This window comes from Malaclemys terrapin, chromosome 11 (genome assembly GCF_027887155.1).
Source record: "Malaclemys terrapin pileata isolate rMalTer1 chromosome 11, rMalTer1.hap1, whole genome shotgun sequence".
Taxonomy (NCBI): domain Eukaryota; kingdom Metazoa; phylum Chordata; order Testudines; family Emydidae; genus Malaclemys; species Malaclemys terrapin.
Genome location: NC_071515.1, coordinates 38,006,276 through 38,024,059, shown reverse-complemented (window position 1 = coordinate 38,024,059; position 17,784 = coordinate 38,006,276). Strand labels below are relative to the sequence as shown.

General features: G+C 39.8%; 1 protein-coding gene across 5 annotated transcripts in view; it reads left to right on the top strand.

Annotated features, from left to right (window-relative positions):
• The window catches only part of HOXD3 (homeobox D3), a 38,006-nt gene extending 20,629 nt beyond the window's left edge, over positions 1 to 17,377 (top strand). For 3 of the 5 annotated variants that reach the window (XM_054044640.1, XM_054044639.1, XM_054044638.1), the window contains 3 exons: positions 7,401 to 7,484; positions 12,084 to 12,638; positions 14,210 to 17,377. In XM_054044640.1, coding sequence (XP_053900615.1) covers positions 12,143 to 12,638; positions 14,210 to 14,961 — 1,248 coding nt within the window. In that variant the 5' untranslated portion in view covers positions 7,401 to 7,484; positions 12,084 to 12,142 and the 3' untranslated portion in view covers positions 14,962 to 17,377. Of the gene's footprint in view, positions 1 to 4,291; positions 4,375 to 7,400; positions 7,485 to 12,083; positions 12,639 to 14,209 lie in introns of those variants that run through there. The other 2 variants (XM_054044641.1, XM_054044642.1) reach the window with 2 other exon arrangements.
• Positions 17,378 to 17,784: the final 407 nt, after the last annotated feature.

The window sequence follows — 17,784 nt, the reverse complement described above, 5'->3', positions numbered from 1 at the left end:
AGACTCCTCCTTTCTTTTTGATATAAGCACCTCAAACAACAACAACAACAAATTTCTTACTACAAGAGGTCGATTGCACTATTTTTAGCTCAGATATATGTCACATATGACTTATCTTTTCTTGAAGAGTGGCCAAGGCATGAGTCCAAAAATAGATTATCCCTCTTCGAACGTGAAATGAACATAACGCCATAAATAAGGCTTGTGCCCTGAATACAATGGAATGCAGGGGGGAAGATGTGCGTACATGTGTGTTTTTAAGTACCCAGACATTAAGTTTAAATATTCAGGCACATTTTCTGATTATACTTTGACCGTCTTGTGTCTAATGGCTCCTCCTGTTACTACCAATACATCAATACAATTCTGTATATTATATCACCACTAGTCGTTAAGGTAAGAATGAGGAGCAAAGGCAGAGTCAATAGCAAACACCACTCACTGTACAGTACAGTAAATAGGGACCTTTCAATGCAGAGCCACAGAGCTTCCAACGGCCATATTTGTTATCCTTTCCCCCTGATTTTTGTAACCGTATAGACCAAAACGGTCTTGCTAGGAACAGTCATAACAGGCAGAATTCAAAGTGCAAGGAAGATGATAAGAATAGATTTCTACAAGTCCTGACCACGTGATTTGCGAAATAATTAATTCAGCACGTCCCTTAAGAAACACGGAGTCGTCATTAATCTGCCAAGCAAAGGACTCTATCAGACTTGAAAACTGAAGAGATCCCAAGAATATAATATACAAAGGGTGTAGGCTCTTTCCCTGCACACCTATATCTTTGGTAGCAGCCGAAAAAGAGAAGCTTGGTATGTAAACATTTTACTTTTTATTCCTTCATATTTAAATCCTTAATGAACTTAGCTGTCAAATGCTTGACAAATAGGACCCTTTGCTTCCTGATTTGGAACCATGCAATAGTCAGAAGTTGGTCTAGGCTTGTGTGGTGACCTTAGATTCAGAAAAAAAGATTTACACTTTATGAAAAATTATGATGTTGGGCAAAGGCTTCCTTTGTTTATGTGTGAGTGCGTGTATACGTTCTGCATAGAGGTAACAAGAAGGCAAAAGGAAAGGAAAGGGTTTACTTTAAGAGCTGTATGTGTGGTGAAATGGGAGAAGATTTACTGGTTGCTTATGTCTTACTGGGAACAATACTGGCTGTCAGGGCATCTGCTGCCCATTCTTAAAATGGTGAGAAAAGGCCCTGAACTTCTTTTCAAGCAAGGGTCGTAAATTTTTCTTTGCGTCATAATAGAAGGCTATAAAACTGAGTTGAAATTTTACCCAAGGCAGGTTTTAAGCAGCAGATAATGAATTCCGAGCTTGCTTCTCTCCCCTCCCCCGACATTACTGCTACGATTACACAAAGGGAAGGGTTTATTTTTATTTTTATTTTTGTCGGGTAAATGCCCAGTTTTGACCTGGTCCTTTTCGGTTTCTATCTGAAATGATTAGCAGAGCATTCGTGTGTGTGTGTGTGTGTATGTGTGAGTGGCGCGGGGGCGGGGAGAGGATGTTGAAAACAGAAAAAAAAAGCTATGAAAACCCCCCAGTCTTTGGGTCATTTTGCGGGAGACACACACTCTTAGAACTTTGAACCAGTAGTCCACGCTGAAAGAAAATTGAGGGTTGCAGTTTTTATATACAAACCATGTTTCCCCATCCTATAAAACACAGACCGCAAGGCTGAGATTTCTCTATTAAACCCCATAGTCGGTTGGAAATACTTTCTGCGAACAGGATATTCTTTATTATCCCTCGTTGGAGTAATTTCTAAAAACCCAGATTGTAGCTTTTATTACTTCCGTTTCGGTGGCAGGACAGAGGCAAAGTTTCCTCTGTTATGAATTATACATTCAAACAATAACACATTAATTCAATTATTCAAAGATGACAAACGCGTATGCGCGTTGGTGGTGAGACTAAACACCAGCTTTGCTGCTTCACGATAACTCCTCTGTTTTCATCAATGAAGTTTATATTATCCTCTTTGCCCAGAAAGAAACCAAACTCCATAAAGCCACGCGGTAACATGGCCCCGAACATAAATTGAAACGCTTTAATAATAACGTTTATTCCTGCATATAGCCTGGGATATTTGATCAGTTTGACAATTGCCGGAGTTGTTGTTATAAATCATCGTAAGTAATTCCTGAAAGGGTGCGAGGCTGCTGGGGGGCGGGCGAAGACTGTAAATCTTTCTGTTTTATTGCTCTATGAACATATGCTCCGACTGAAGAAGTCTTCAGATCCTTTACTGGAGACAAATTCACTCAAAGCTTGAGTCCTACTATCGCTGGAGGTTCACACTTCTTTATTGCTTTTGCGGTCCCCGTGCAATATCTTAATTTTTGCTGTTGTTGTTATGTTTATGCCGTATAACAACTTAAATGAACCCCTCTGTGGCTTTTGCTAAGAGATATTTACAAATTAAGCATAAAAAGGGAGATTTTTCTTCTCAATCCCTCCTCTTGATCTTTACTTGATTAATGGCGCACTTTGCACTTTCACTTTTGTGTAACGAGCAAACGAGATTTTCGTCATTAGAAAATGTGTGAACACTATTCCGAATATATATATTTATATATATCTATATATACATACACACACACATACATACATACCTCTATGTAAATACAGATAGATCTATAGATAGATACACTGATATAGAAATATATGGCTGGCAGAAACTGATGCAAAGAACAATCGACTTTTACTTGATGCAAGATTCAAGTACATCATTTCCAAGAAATATAAGATCATAAATCCGGAGTCCTAAACAATAATTTACCTTGAACGCGTGCTTCAGTAACTGGACTGCATTCTTTTTTATAACTTGTTTGCAAAGTCAGGAAAAGCAAGGTAATTTAGATAAATGTTACAATACACTTATGGGTAGTATTGTAAGGTAATACGTTACTGTCAGATCTCCATGCTTTGGATGGTAATGAAATCTTAGTAGATCCTAGATTAGATGCGGTGTATTTATAGCTATAGACACCTTAGAAAATCAAACAAAGGAGCTAAAATACATTTTTACAGAATTTGAGCTTTTCAGGACATTTGTATACACTCATTACATATAGAAAGAGTGTTCTAACTGTGTGTACATGTACAGGTATTCATGTATACATATAGTGCTTTCTCTATCTCTTGGTGTATATATGTATATACATATACAGAAAGAGAGAGAGAGAGAGAGAGACAGAAAGAGATCAGACTCAGGGGACAAACAGAAAGTAAGGCGATTTTTCTAAGGCTTCTTTAGTCTTCCGATCTGGAAAATCTGAGTTTACCTAAATGTTTCCCCCTATAGAGAAGGAGAAAACAAAGATTAGTGCATATTAGTAAAACCATTTCAGACAGCTTTGTAGTATATATTGGTACTTCAAAGTTTTTATTAAACCATATTTTCGGTCACATAAAATCCAAATTTCTTTTCATCTTCTATCGGAAATTTCTGATTTAATAATTTATTTGATCAGCGATGGCTGAAAAATCTACCATTCACATTAATATCCTGTGTATTTATTTTACCCCCAAAGAAAAGGGTTAATATAATCGGGATGATAGAATGTTCATGGATTAAGGGATCCTTCCACTGAAGGTTGCTGTGGTAGTTCAATTTGTCTAAGAATGCTTGATTTCTCTGGGAAGAGAAGGTCTGCAAAGTACTTTACCAAAAAGATCAATTTATCCAAAGGGATTTGTAACACGTCGGGAAGGAATTGTTGCCCTTTGGTACCTAAAACAATAATACAACCCAGGAATGTGAGACGTTTTTGCATTGGACTGCTGCCTTGCTTTCACGTGAAGCTTATGGGTGCTTTTGGATCCCCGTGTACTACCCCCAGACATGTGTACTCTGGGGGGCTTAGAGAGGACGGACATTGTGAAAGTTCCAGCCTCAATCAGAACAATCTGCTCTCAGGATCACGTGAACAAATATGCTTGTATTTTAAGGCAGCGCCTATATTTCTGATTATAAAGGGGTTTCTGTTGCTCTTCTAAAAAAAATCATAAATGGCCGAACGATTTAAAACCAAAACAAAGCACTCGCCGGCCAATTGCTGACTTTTATTCCGTGGGATTGATTGCCAAGGACTGTTGTTGTGAATTAAAAACAACGACAACAACAATAACAACAACAAATTCCGAACTCCACTCGCCCTCTTTTATTGGTAGTTGAGCCTGAACCTGTTTTCATTCTATCGGGAATACTGGTGTATGAAAATGTCTGTAAAACCGCAAGATCAGGTTTAGGACAGTACTGTCTGCAGACAAAAGGTGAAGGATATATTCTAACAACTGCAAGCACAGATATTGAGACCGAGGAGCCCAGGATTATGATAAATTGATACACAGGTAAGCAATTGCATGACAAAATGGAACCTTTAACCATAGATCTGCATTATCGCCTTTAGTCAGAGACTAAATATAACTTGTTAGTAATCTGTGATCTGAGTGCAAAATATGTCTAGAAATATGTTTCCATCTACGTTTATAGCAGTATCATCATAGTTATATGCTCTTTTTTTTTGTAAACGAAACACTTTCCAAACGTTCAGGAGAATATGTTTGCCCCGCTCCTGGTTTTGGTGGTTTCAAGTATGGTATGACAATTGAACAAATAAAAGAAAGAAAAACTTTTTCATGTACTGTCACTGCCAAAATACTATAGAGCATCCTATTAATTCGCTGACTTGGACTGCTGGGCAGGGTGTAACCGGGTTGATCTTTATTGTACGATTTGAATCAAATTCACCGGTAAGGGAGCCTCCACAAATGGTTTCTTGAATGCTCTTAGCAAATGCACTCACATACTCACGTATTTCCTTAGCCTTTCGTTCATACTTATCATTTGATGCTGTATTTTTATCTGAGCTACTGGTTTTTTATTTATTTCAGTCACACATGCTGTTAAAGTACTATATGCTATTCATACACCAAGAAGTTTTCTTTAAATCTATTTCCATAATTTGTTCAACTGATAAATGAGACAGCGAGTTCAGCGAGGGAATGTTTAGTGGAGGGTTTGGGGTCTAAAAGCAATAAAATACAAACAAATTTCATACCTATTTTGCCTAATAAAAATAAATGGATCTCACAGAAACATGTTTAAACCTTAACTAAACTTTTTGCTGTTTAAAATAGCCAGAACCTCCCACTAAATGCAAACTTCGTGTTTTAAATAACTTTCTACCTTTTAAAATATATGAATTATGGAAGATCTTTCCCGATTATACTTATTGAAATGAGCATAATATAACATCCAACCTTTGTGTTGGGTACCAGAAACTCAGAATAAGGCACTGCTGGACGAAATCTGAACAGAAGTCTTTATATCTCTTAGGCAAATCTTCCTTCATTTTAGATGCTCATCCATATTTATGCAGAACAATGAAAGGACGGAAAGAAAGTTGTTTTGTCAATTGCGTGTGCTCTGCTCGATCAGAACTTAAAGGCAATGAACATTTTTCTTAGCTGTATGCCTCCAAGCTGCTGGCCTGCCAAGTTAGTCAGCTGAATCCAATTACTGCAAGCAGCATTTCATTTGGCTCGATGGAAGCACTCACTTATAACTTCACCTAAAATTTCAATAATACCTATATTGGGTCCATGCCTGAATAGTTCTAAAGATTTCCTGGGATTTATCCCTGGCAACTTTTTATCAGAGCTCAGTTCTATTTCTTTGACGAAGCTTCGGTGAGATGGCATGAAGTCAACGTGTTTAAGCATCAGATCCTTAGAAATACAAACTTCGGATGTTGCTCGCGTTAGGGTAGAAAATATATCTCTGCAAAACTGGTTGCAAAGTAACCCCTGTCTAGAATAAGGATGATATCACTGAGCTGGTGGTGAGGCTGTAGTGCTGCTGCAAAAAGGATCAGAAGTCGATAATTAATTAGACACAAAATGAAAACTTACCATATTAATCAACAGCGGATAACAATGACTTGATAACAATATTATGATCTCTCCGGTCAAGAGCTAAGGTGTACCGAATTTATGCTTTCTTCTTACACACTGTATCGTACTATTCTATTTCTAATGAACTCCGTTATAAAAAAAAATAAAGCACTTAAAGTTGACGTACGCCCACGTGAATATATTATATAAGACGTTACCGGGACAGGCCTTGGACCAAGAACCTGGTAGAGCATCGTGTGTAATCATGAAGCGCCACTTCCCAAACTCCAGTTTGCCAGCATAAATTAAGGTGAATTGGAGGGGGAATGCTGCATCATACTGCGTTTGGATAGGGACAGAGAAGATTTGGTGGAAAGTTGCAAGCTCTGTTATGTTGTGAGCTATTGGAGGCGCTTCCGTTGGTTGTTCATTAAGTGGTGAGTTATTGCTATACAAGCCAAAGGTCATTTCAAAGGCTTATGGTTGCTAGATATCGTCTTTATAATGACCTGGGCTTTTTGGTGGGGGGATTTTCTGGCACTCCTTATGTTCTCAAATTCCTTAGTCGACACGTTACAGAAGGAAATGCAAAATGTTCATGTTGATCCACAAATATTTGTTGTGCATGGACAGCAGGCTAAGTTTCTATCTTAGTTTTTTACGTATCTTAAATAGGGAATTGAAAAGGTAGTTCCAACTAAATTTTTATTCCTCTTTCCTAAATTCATAGATCAGAGCCGGGGGTGGCAGATCTGTGCACAAGTGCTGTGCCTTGTTTTTTCTTGTTGTGACAAAACCGAGATAACCACAGCTATACATAATGTATGAGAGCCGTGGTAATGGCGCTGTGGTCTTTCTAGTAAATTTCCATTCTTCTTAGTGTGATGGTTGGATCAGTGCATGCTTTTCCTTACTCATGCGAAATGCATGCAGTTATCACTTACACTGTACAGCGCTAGATGGATTTAAATCCTTTTGCTGAGGGGGGAAAAAAGTTACAATTCACAATTGCCATGTTTCCACTTCCTCCCCCTAAGAGGCAAAGAACATTGCTACAGTAGCTAGTAACTTGTGGAGGTGCTGGAAGCCTTAAGGAAGCCATGAGAATGTGGCACTGTTTTTTATTTCGATCCGAGTTGGAGCTATTTTATCAAACGTTCCGCCCAAATGGTTACAAAGCTTCGGGGCTCTAATTACCTGAGTGCTAGACTCACGAGCTGTATGTACTGCATTGTCTGGAAAAGTGGGACAAGGCCTCTATAAAGTTTTGCCGCTGAATCGTGTAAAAAACAAAGGCTTCTTTTCAAAGTGTTGTTAGTAAATACATGTGAAGCACCTGTTATCTGTCTAGTAAAAGAGCTGATGTGGAGTTGGAGACAGAGAGAATTGCTACATAAAAGGCGTGAATTTATTATGATATTTATCAAGAAGGAAGTACAAAACAAAACAGCTTCCACTGAAAGTTCTCACTTTTGTTTCAGGTACGTCCCAACGGATTATCCAAAGGAATCCGAAGATCCTACAAAAAGAGTTAAAGTCAAAAATCAAGAAAAAACATAAGTGTGGTGAGTTTTTATTTTTGTCTCTATAGATTTGTCACCTCGCTTGCTACAGAAGTAGTTGCCACGGATAATTTATCATATGTAAAGAACAAAAATGCTTGAAAGTTTATCACCCTAGTGTAAGCTAACATACATTACATGGTAACTGATAATCGATTTTCAAATCTATTACTGTTTAATAGCGTTAACCCAATACTTCAAACACGAAGAATGTTATTACTGTAAAAGCTATTTCACCTAAATAACATTATTTAAAATGCTGTCGCCCCATTTAAAGTAGCTCATTATTAAACCTATTTAAACACCAATGGAAGACAAAAGAAGTATTTGATAGAACCACATTCGGACCGATCCTGCTCCCACCGAATGGGAATTTGTCACCATCTTCAGTGGGGCTCTTTAAAAGCCAGTAACCTTTTACTGCTGCTTTTATGTACCAAAGGCTGGTTACAAACAGTAATATTAACGCTCCAGACCAATATTTTAGGAAGACCTCTCCTTTGCTCAGAAGAACTCTGAAATCGGTCAGATAGAAAGACCAACATTATGATCCTGATTTACCAATGTTATCAGGTGGCTCCCAGAGTCTTAAATCACTGGAAGAGAAGCAGAACATACACCTATTAAAACGCGGCTCCCTCTGTGAGCCATTGTGTACAATCTATAACACGAATACATTTCAGTATCAGTGGCAGCCATGGTCAAATTACATCAGTCACTCTTCCCCCACAAAAATTGGGAGGAGGGGGAGTTAATCTTCTGGAAGTCTTCATGTTGCAGTCTATCCGTCCGTTTCGTAACCTATATTCCAGCAAATCCAAAGACCGTTAGTAGAACGTGATTTGGGGGAAGTGGGGAAGCGGGGTAAAAACAATAACAGATAAGCAGAGAGGGGTTCAAAAGTCCCTGGAAACGTGAAGGAAAATAGTCTGTGCTCTGATAGAGAAGCAGTAAAGAAGGAAACTGTTTGGCTACTTTATATATATGTCCCCTTCCACGCTGCAAATAAGGAAAATTTGCGGAGTAGGGAATTCTTTTGCTGGTCTTCCTCCTACGCGTAGCCTGTTTTACCCTTCTGAAAGTGCTAGGTCTTGAGAAGTGTTTTCCTTTTCATTCCTTACTGAAGCGTTTACTGCCATAGTACTAGCAGTCATAAATTTTGTTACAAACCACAGTGACAGGTGCATTGATATGCACCGTGAGAGCTCCGGCTGCTTAATAACCACTCCACTGGCCGCTCTTACTGCCTGTTATTTATTCGGTATCATATTAGATATTGATCCTAAGCAGAATTAAGTGTAGTGGAAGTATTAGTAGAGAACTGCTTAATATGAATATGTTTGGGTGTCGGATCGAACACAATTGTGAGACTGGAAACTTGTCAGAATTTGAGGTTGTTGTATTTCGTGCACGTGTGTGTGTGTGTGTGTGTAAGTGGAAGAATCAGGTATTTTGTCTAACAATCTTGCATCTCTTATATCTAGTCTGATTTCCAGATATAAACTGTATGAGGAGTAGCAGCTTCCAAGGGTTTGGAAAACAGAGACAGGACAAAGGGCCCCATTACCATATGTAATGTATAACGGTTCAGATGAGGTTAACCTCTCTGGATAGTAGGGAGGGAAACTCGAAACACAGACATGGATACTTCGTGGTTGCCTAGCCCTACTGCATTTCAGTCCACCCCCCACAACGCTGGCAAACCATTTGGAGGTTACTTTTCTGCAGACTGTCTTTGGCCAAACCAAGAAGTGTTGAGCCGGTGCTTTTGGTGTTACATACAAAAACATGGCCTTATGCATTGCGCTTGTAAAGTCAAAACGTGTAAAGATTAAAAAAAAAAAAGATCTAAAAGATGAGCCACCAAACAGTTGAGCATTGTCCATGTGATTTATGGCCCATTGCCTCCTTTTTAGGTTCAAGCAGAGTTCACAAGCAGTTCGTATTTCAGAAAAGAAATAAGGCTTTTAACAGTTTTTCAGTAATATTGTTTCTTAAGATTCTGTGTATTCTTGTGGGGACTATATTTTATTTTGTATATAAAAGAATAGGCACAATGCTGTGTTGTGTTAACAAAATGCTTCAGTCCAGATTATGCCTGAAAATGTAAATGATAAAGGTAGAAAATTATTAATTGAGTGGATTATTTGCAAAAAGTAAATTATGAAAGATAGTTAAACCATAGATAGCCGAGTCTGAATCGTTGTATTTTTTTAGCACTCACAATAAGCCTTTGATTATTACTTCTTAGGCCTCTGTTTATTGCATTCTTCAGGGTGGGGTTGGGGCTAAGCCTCAGTTTTTCTGCCCCTACCAGCTTCCCAAAGAGTTATCAGCTCATGTTGATGAAAGAAAAGAACTCCTCTGGTGAAGCAGTATTTAAGATGAGATGGCAGCATAAACAATTTAAAGTGACCTCGAATTTTCGTTATCTTAGTTCAGAATATATATTGTGGTAACTTTTAGAAAGAATGCCAATGCTAATGAGTTCTACACATTACTAGCAGCAAACAAATACAATTAAAGGTAACATACTACTAAAGCCTTGCATAAATATTGACTGAGGAATAACAATTAACAGGACTGCTTTAATATTTTAGAACCACTTTCCTGTAATATGTTCATACATTTAGACATTAAAGAAAGACACCTGAGATTTTCTCAAATACAGGCTATGTTGTCAGGTGAAATATTCCGTACTTTATTTTGCTAGAGGGGATAAAAGATGCATTTTTAAAAAACGCATAAAAATACTAAGGGTACCAGTAAAGAAGTTGTAGCAGCCCCATTATAGCATTGATCAAAACGACATGTTACTTCCCATCTTGCAAAAGATAAAATACAGATTTACATTCAACAAATTGTTTATAGCTTTTGTATCCGAACAAAAATATTGATTATATGGAGAACTTTTCATTTGGATACATTTTCCAGACCAAACAGTTTGAGAGGAAAATACTGAAATCTGAAATAAGTTTTGCATGCTAATACATAAACAGTACATGGGTTGTAATGAAAACCAAACCATATAAATGGTCTCAGATTGATTCGATTGACAATAACTAACAAGAAACGTTGGGTGAAAGATTTTGAGCAGGGTAAAATTAATCAAAGAGTTAAGATAGGGTAGCTGACCTAAGCGTTTTTCTTTATAGTGCAAACTTAAGTTACTGAATGGTGTTAGTTATACTTTAACTTCCTAGGAATCTTTCAAGGAAAAAAGAGGCAGAATTTACAATAGAGATGGAATTTTCTATTTTTTTCAGGTTCTAATTCGGGTTCAATCCATCATGTCAACTGGGGCTCTTTCACACTTTTGCGCCTGCGTGTCCAGAAAAAAAAAGGGGGGGGGAGTGGGGAGGTGGGTTTATCTCTCATACCAAAATGGTATAGGAGGGTCACCAATCAAGCATATTATGGATAAATATATACACATATATGATAACAAAATAAATGATAATATGACAGTGCAGCTGGAAAAACAAAACAAAAGGAGAGGAAGGGGTATATGTGGTTTTAGAACACATTCTGGGAAACACAGGGGAGGAAAAAATGTATAGATACAATGCACAAAAGAAATACGGTATTTAATTAATTTCCATACATCTGGGATTTTTTAAACGATCTAAAGTTATACTACAATGATACTGGGGGACAATGTAACCTCACATTTTTCACTGAAAGACTAACACATTTATTTTTAATGGCTCAGGTGTTTTGACGTAAATGTATTAAGCGTCAGTTCAAAGTTAAAAAATACTAGAACGAGGGTAAATTAAACAAATCCTGAAATGTGTTCCTAAAGTCTGGGCGATTGTTCGCACATTATTTCCGCCATTATCAGAGGATCTGTTCAGATTTGAAAGAGATGGGGCCCAATGCTCATCCCGTCACTTAAGTGATTTGATCTATGCTTTTTGGTTAGAGAGGAAAGAAGGAAACCCTCAGAAAGACTTTGAGGGATTTGTCTGACTATTCAAGTAGATTAGGATTATTTTTAACGTATTTAATGTATTTTTCACACATTTATGTTCAGTGTAGCTTCTCAATCAAGTTAATCCATAGTCTCCCTCTCTCTGCAAAGAGAAAAGATCTGAAAGGAAGGCGTGTGAAATTTACAGATGAAGGGTCTGAAAGGAATCTGTATACTGGCCAAATCTTAGCATGTCTGAGTGTCAAAGTGTAGGACTGTGTGAATGAGTTCGTGTATGTGAGTCTATATGTAGGAATGTGAGGGAGTGTGTATACATGTGTGTTTGTAAGGGCGTGTGTGTGTGTGTGTGTGTGTGGCTAAAGGAGATGTCTGCCTTCCTGATAGTAGGGAGGGTTTTACAGCCTCCCTCTGCACGCGGGGCAGTGGTCACTTGCTGGTTTTAACTGGAGTAAAAGGCTGATTCTCTGTAACTTGCAATCTTTAAATCAAGATTTGAGGATTTCATTATTCAGACAGAGGTGATGGGCCTGGGTGGGTGAGGTTCTATGGCCTGTCATGTGCAGGAGGCCAGACTAGATCAGGATAGTCCCTTCTGGCTTTAAAGTCTAGGAAATCACACCAGTTCTTCTCAATTAAAGTTTCTTTTGTCTCTTGCTGTTCCCCCCTAGGTGGCTTCCTAGGCAGTGAGTGGCCCAGGCCGAACACGTGAGCCTCTGGGACCCAGTCAATGTTATTTGAGCAGGGTCCCCAGGCCTTGGCGATTCCAGAGAGCAAGATGCAGAAAACCGCTTACTACGATAACTCGGGGCTCTTCGGGGGCTACACCTACAGCAAAGCCGACGCCTACAGCTACAGCTCGGCCCACCAGCCTTATGCACAAGCCGCCCTGGACACAGACTACCCGAGCTCCGCCTGCTCCATCCAGAGCTCGGCTCCCATCCGAGCCCCAACCCACAAGAGCAGCGAGCTGAATGGCAGCTGCATGCGGACCAACGGCGGCAGCCAAGCAGGCACTCAGCCCCCGGGTATAGGCGAGCAGCAGCAGCCGCCTGCGCTGCCCCCCTCCTCCCCACCGAATCCCACCAATGCGGCCCCCCCGAAAAAAACCAAAGGCGGCCCCAATTCCTCCAGCTCTTCCACGGCCACCATTAGCAAACAGATCTTCCCCTGGATGAAAGAGTCCCGGCAGAACTCCAAGCAGAAAAACCCCTGCGCCGCTTCAGGTACCCGTCACGCTCCCCTCCCTGGGGTCACCCCTTCACGTCCCCCCAGTCCAGCTGTACCTGGTTCTGCTAAGCAGCACACTGATCAGCCTGGCCAGAGCCCCTCCCCAGCAAGGCAGAGGGGCCAATGAAGCACGGGGAAAGAGTGCCCCTAAAATCTTTGACATGTCGACTCTGTGGCGTCTGACATAGTTGAATGAGGGGTTCCTAAATCGAGTCCTCTGCGGCTCGGGGCCTGTTTCACTGTAAATAACAATTCTGTCTATTAGAACCCGAATTTGCGGGATGCTTTGGTCCCCTGCGATTTGAGCGAGGCTTTTCGAGGAGGTAATGCAGTGCTACAGGTTTACATTCCAGGTTTACATGTATGGTTTACATTCCTGCTCGCCATTCAAGCCGTCTGACGTGCAGAGGAAAACAGCATTTCCTCGCCCTCCGTCTAAACGCTTCAATCTGTCGTTCCTCCTTGACTCCGAAATGGCTTCTAGTACGGAGCCTTTAGAAATGTAGACAGCACAAGCACTGAAAACCACGTATTCCTAACACTCATTCCTGGAAAGGTCCCCAGTCTTTTTTCCAGTAATGGGAGCATCTCTTCTGATTTGAAAGCGATAAAGCCAGTCCCCTGTCTGTTTTACTCTTGCTAGCAGTTCTGCTGGTTTACAATCCTGCCATTTGGCCTTTGCTCTGGTTTGGGATAAAATAAAGGGGGACCAGTCCCCCCTCTTTCTCCATTCAGTTAAATTGAGACTATTCAGAAATCCCCCGATATCTAATTTATTTTCATCTCTTTTATTATCCACCATTGTTCCTTATTAATGACTTCCCCCGCCTCTGGTGCTTCAGAATCCGGATAAAGAATCCCGATTAAGTATCCGGATTAAGTAGCCTGGCCTGCTCCCACTTGAAGCAATGTGAGTTTTGACATTGTGCAAATTGGGAGCAGGATCGGGTGTTAGGTCCGGTAAAAAAAAAAAAAAGAGAGAGAGAGAGAGACACGAGTGGACAGAGGGACTTGGATATGAGGCCACTAAAGTCTCTTTGAGGAGTATCTCAGAGTGCTCAGACTCAGGGCATATTTTTAAAAAGCCGGAATAGTGTGTACCTCATCGTTAATTACTGTGATATGAAAGGGGGTTATACTGAAATCATCAGCAATCTCTGACACACTCTTTCCCGTAAAACGGTCAGTACTCTGCCCATTAAGTCTCAATTTACAATTTGAATTCCAGTTTGGTAATATCTTAAGGGCTATGTTACATCAACTACGCATCGGTGTGGTAAATATACACCTTTGGAAGAGAGCAGGGGAAAGCAAAGCCAAGGTACACGGGATTTGATCTGTTTCTAGTCACTGGCACAGGTTCGGTGAGAGTGAGTCTGCATGGACAGGGCACACACAGGACCAGTTCCTGACAATAGCAGAGTCATTTACCTCGTCAGAACTGGGACAGTGGCGTGTGTTGGTTTGGTTTGTACAGAACGATCTTTAGAGCACTGTCCCGTCCTTAGCTGGCTGCTGTGTCAGGGTCTATACAAGAATCAACCTTTATTTGTTTCTCTTCCTTCAGCAGGAGACAACTGCGAAGATAAAAGTCCCCCCGGCCCGGCTTCCAAGCGAGTCCGCACCGCCTATACCAGCGCGCAGCTGGTGGAGCTGGAGAAGGAGTTTCATTTCAACCGGTATCTCTGCCGCCCACGCAGAGTGGAAATGGCCAACCTTCTGAACCTGACGGAGCGCCAGATAAAGATCTGGTTCCAGAACAGGAGAATGAAGTACAAAAAAGACCAGAAAGCCAAAGGGATCATGCACTCTCCTGTAGGACAGTCCCCTGACCGAAGTCCACCCTTAAGTGGCCCAAATCACGTAGGATATTCCAGCCAGCTTCCAACTGTAAATAGTCTTAGCTATGATGCTCCTTCGCCAACATCCTTTGCCAAATCACAGCAAAACATGTATGGCCTGGCTGCTTATACAGCACCTCTCAGCAGCTGCTTACCCCAGCAGAAACGATACCCGGGAGCAGAGTATGACCATCACACCATGCAAAGCAGCGGCGGCTTTGCCAATCCCAATTTGCAGGGCAGCCCCGTTTATGTCGGAGGTAACTTTGTTGATTCCATGCCAGCTCCTGGCCCAATGTTCAATATCGGCCATCTTTCTCATCCTTCATCTGCTAGCGTGGACTACAGCTGCGCTGCTCAGATCCCAGGCAACCATCACCATGGACCTTGTGACCCTCATCCTACATACACAGATCTTACTTCTCACCACACATCTCAGGGAAGGATTCAGGAAGCACCCAAACTAACGCATCTGTAGTGGACTGGGACGGATTGAGAGAGCGAAATGTACTCACGTTTAAATTACCTCACTTTTCTGACGTTACAGTGTTACTTTCCTCTGAGTGCCAACAGTATTAGTGGATTTCTCTCCCCTAACAGCTACATTCTTTTTTTGCGACTCTAAATAAGTCAATGAAAAGGATCCTTTCTTTTATAGCTGTTTAAAGCATGACAGTGCAATATACTGCAAACCAAGGGGCTAATAATCTGGTAATGATGTACTTGAAGGTAAGTCTTATAGATCAATTAGTATTAGCAGCGCGTCATGCTGAGGTGTTTTTAGACCAATTGTGAACGATGGGATCTTGCCTGCATATAAACTTATTTCAGAGAAGTTAATTTATGAATTCTTCCGTAATGTAAGGATTGCATTGGACTAAATGATATGTATTTATTGTTTTAAGCGAGACATTTTTGTATCACTAATTATTTATCCTCGTCTTAATGTATTTATGTGGATATATGTAGAATTTATTCACCATAACTTCGGGAGATTGATTCAGGTCCCTGGTGACTATTACATTTCACCTATTTAGTATATTTGGTCTGAACTAGTTGAGAGAGTAGTTTTGAACAGTTGTAACAGTGGCTGGTGTTTGTAGTTTATGTAAGGATTAATTAAGACTGTAAGTCTTTAATAGAGTAAAACAAACTGTGGCATCACACAAATAGCCCTAACGCATTTTTATAAAGTGTATTTATTTCAAATTGTCTGGTGCCGTTTGAACATCTATTTAGATTTTAAAAAATAAGCCACCTTTTAAAGTTGGAAGTGTATCTGTTTTAATAATGCAAGCTGCAAAGCGGAACACTCGGCCATTTTGTTTCTGATAAACTTCTGCATACAAAAACCTCCGAGAGGTTGGCATTTATTTATTGATTAGCTATCTCTTGCACACATTAATTCGGTGGGCTATTTTGTTGGTATTACATTCTACCTATCTGAAATAGAAAAAGCTTAGAATGCAAAAAAAAATTAGAAACCATCTAATAGTGATAATTTAATTAGGGTTTCCATAGCAATCCGAGCTGCAGCTGCCCGTCTCCTTTGTTATTTATACTGTTGTCTTTATACTAACCATAAATCAATTTTTTAGACATTATTGGAAGCCCGAACTTAATTTCGCGCATTAAAAAAATGAAAGAAAATTGACAATCAAATATATACAAATGAAAGGAAGCCGCTAAGTGTAGAAACTGAGGTACAGTGTAGGTAAATAAACTATTCCGAGATGATCACAATAGCTTTTAGTTAGGAAAGTTATCTCCATCCATGTAATCGTCTGTAACAGACATTGATACATTCCTTGTGAAAACAAATCTTACTGCCATAATTAACAGAATATTTCATGAAAGAAACAAACATCTTGTTTCCTCCTTTTTATTTACATAATCTTGCCTGATTTACAACGATTTTGTAAACGTAGAAATGGTATTAGCAATGTTAGTAACCAGACATGTCCTTCCAGGAAGACATGATTCTTATCGCGTTTAAAAATGCTCAGTTAAGATTCAGATCTTCTGTATTCCCAGCAAAATCGTCCCGACGCATCACTTTTTAGTTTGACAAGTAACTGCCGCCCCTGCGCCATCCCCTGATGACAAGACCTGGAATTCCTAGTGTGAGAAATATTTAACTCCTAGAGTTCTGGTTAACCCGGGAAATCTTTATTTTCTGATCCTTGTGTTTCGCTGGACAACAATGCTTCGAAATATTATTTAGTTTTTCCTCTGTGTTATTTTTTAAATGTCACTTACGCTGAGAAAAGAAGTGTATCCTTTTGTTAAGTTTCAACTTTTACCCCAGCAGATTTGAATATACGTGTTGTAGATCTGTAAACAAAACAGAATAAACTACTTTGATCGAAGACATATTTTAACCACTTCGAGACCTACCATTGTTTTCTATGACACTCATCGATTATTTCGTCAGCGTTAAGCTATTAATATTTTAAATAAATAACCAATAAGATAAATAGTAATAAACTCTATTCGTGAATTATACAAATACGATGCTTTGTGTTACAGTTTGCAGGGAATAGATCAAAAACTGAACTGGTACATGTAGATTAGTTTTATGTTCTTCAGACGAAAGTATATTTCACTTCATCCGCCTATAAATAAAAAATGCATAATCAGTGTATTCCAGTTGGCATTTTATAGTATCTTATGTTACTCAACGTGCATCTTCTGAGTCTGCGGATGTCTACAATCCAAATGTTGTCTGCTGTTTAATGTTTTATGGGCTAGACTTCACATAGTGTCTGGGTTGGGTTATATTATTACTAGTTCATTTAAAATTCATGTTACCAGGGAAATTATTATAAATACACTTCCCCTTAACAAAGGGGGTTGAAGAAATTGCTTTAGAATAAAAACACAATGTTACCGATGAGCGCTGGTATATCACATCTTTGTATATCCTGGGGGCAACGCTTGCAAATCTCGTTCTCCGAATGTTCTGACTTTTGTGTGTGGGAGGTGGGGAGGGAGAGGGGTCATGTGATAAATAAATTCCGTTTCTTCTGGCTTATTCTGGTAGAGGCAAATCTGATGTAACTGCGATAGAACCCCATGGTCACAACCTAATTATGGGAAGTAATGTTACCTTGTCTATAGTGTTGGCATTTTTACAGTGTTTGTACAAGCACCCGCAATCTAAGAGAGACACTTTGGCATAAGCCGTCCTTTTCCTTGGCCCGCAGTTTAAAACGTCATAAATTATACAACCCGCTTTCACATTCAACATACACTCCGTTCCTTTTGCGCGTGCAGTTAGTTGTGTGAGCCATGGTAACCT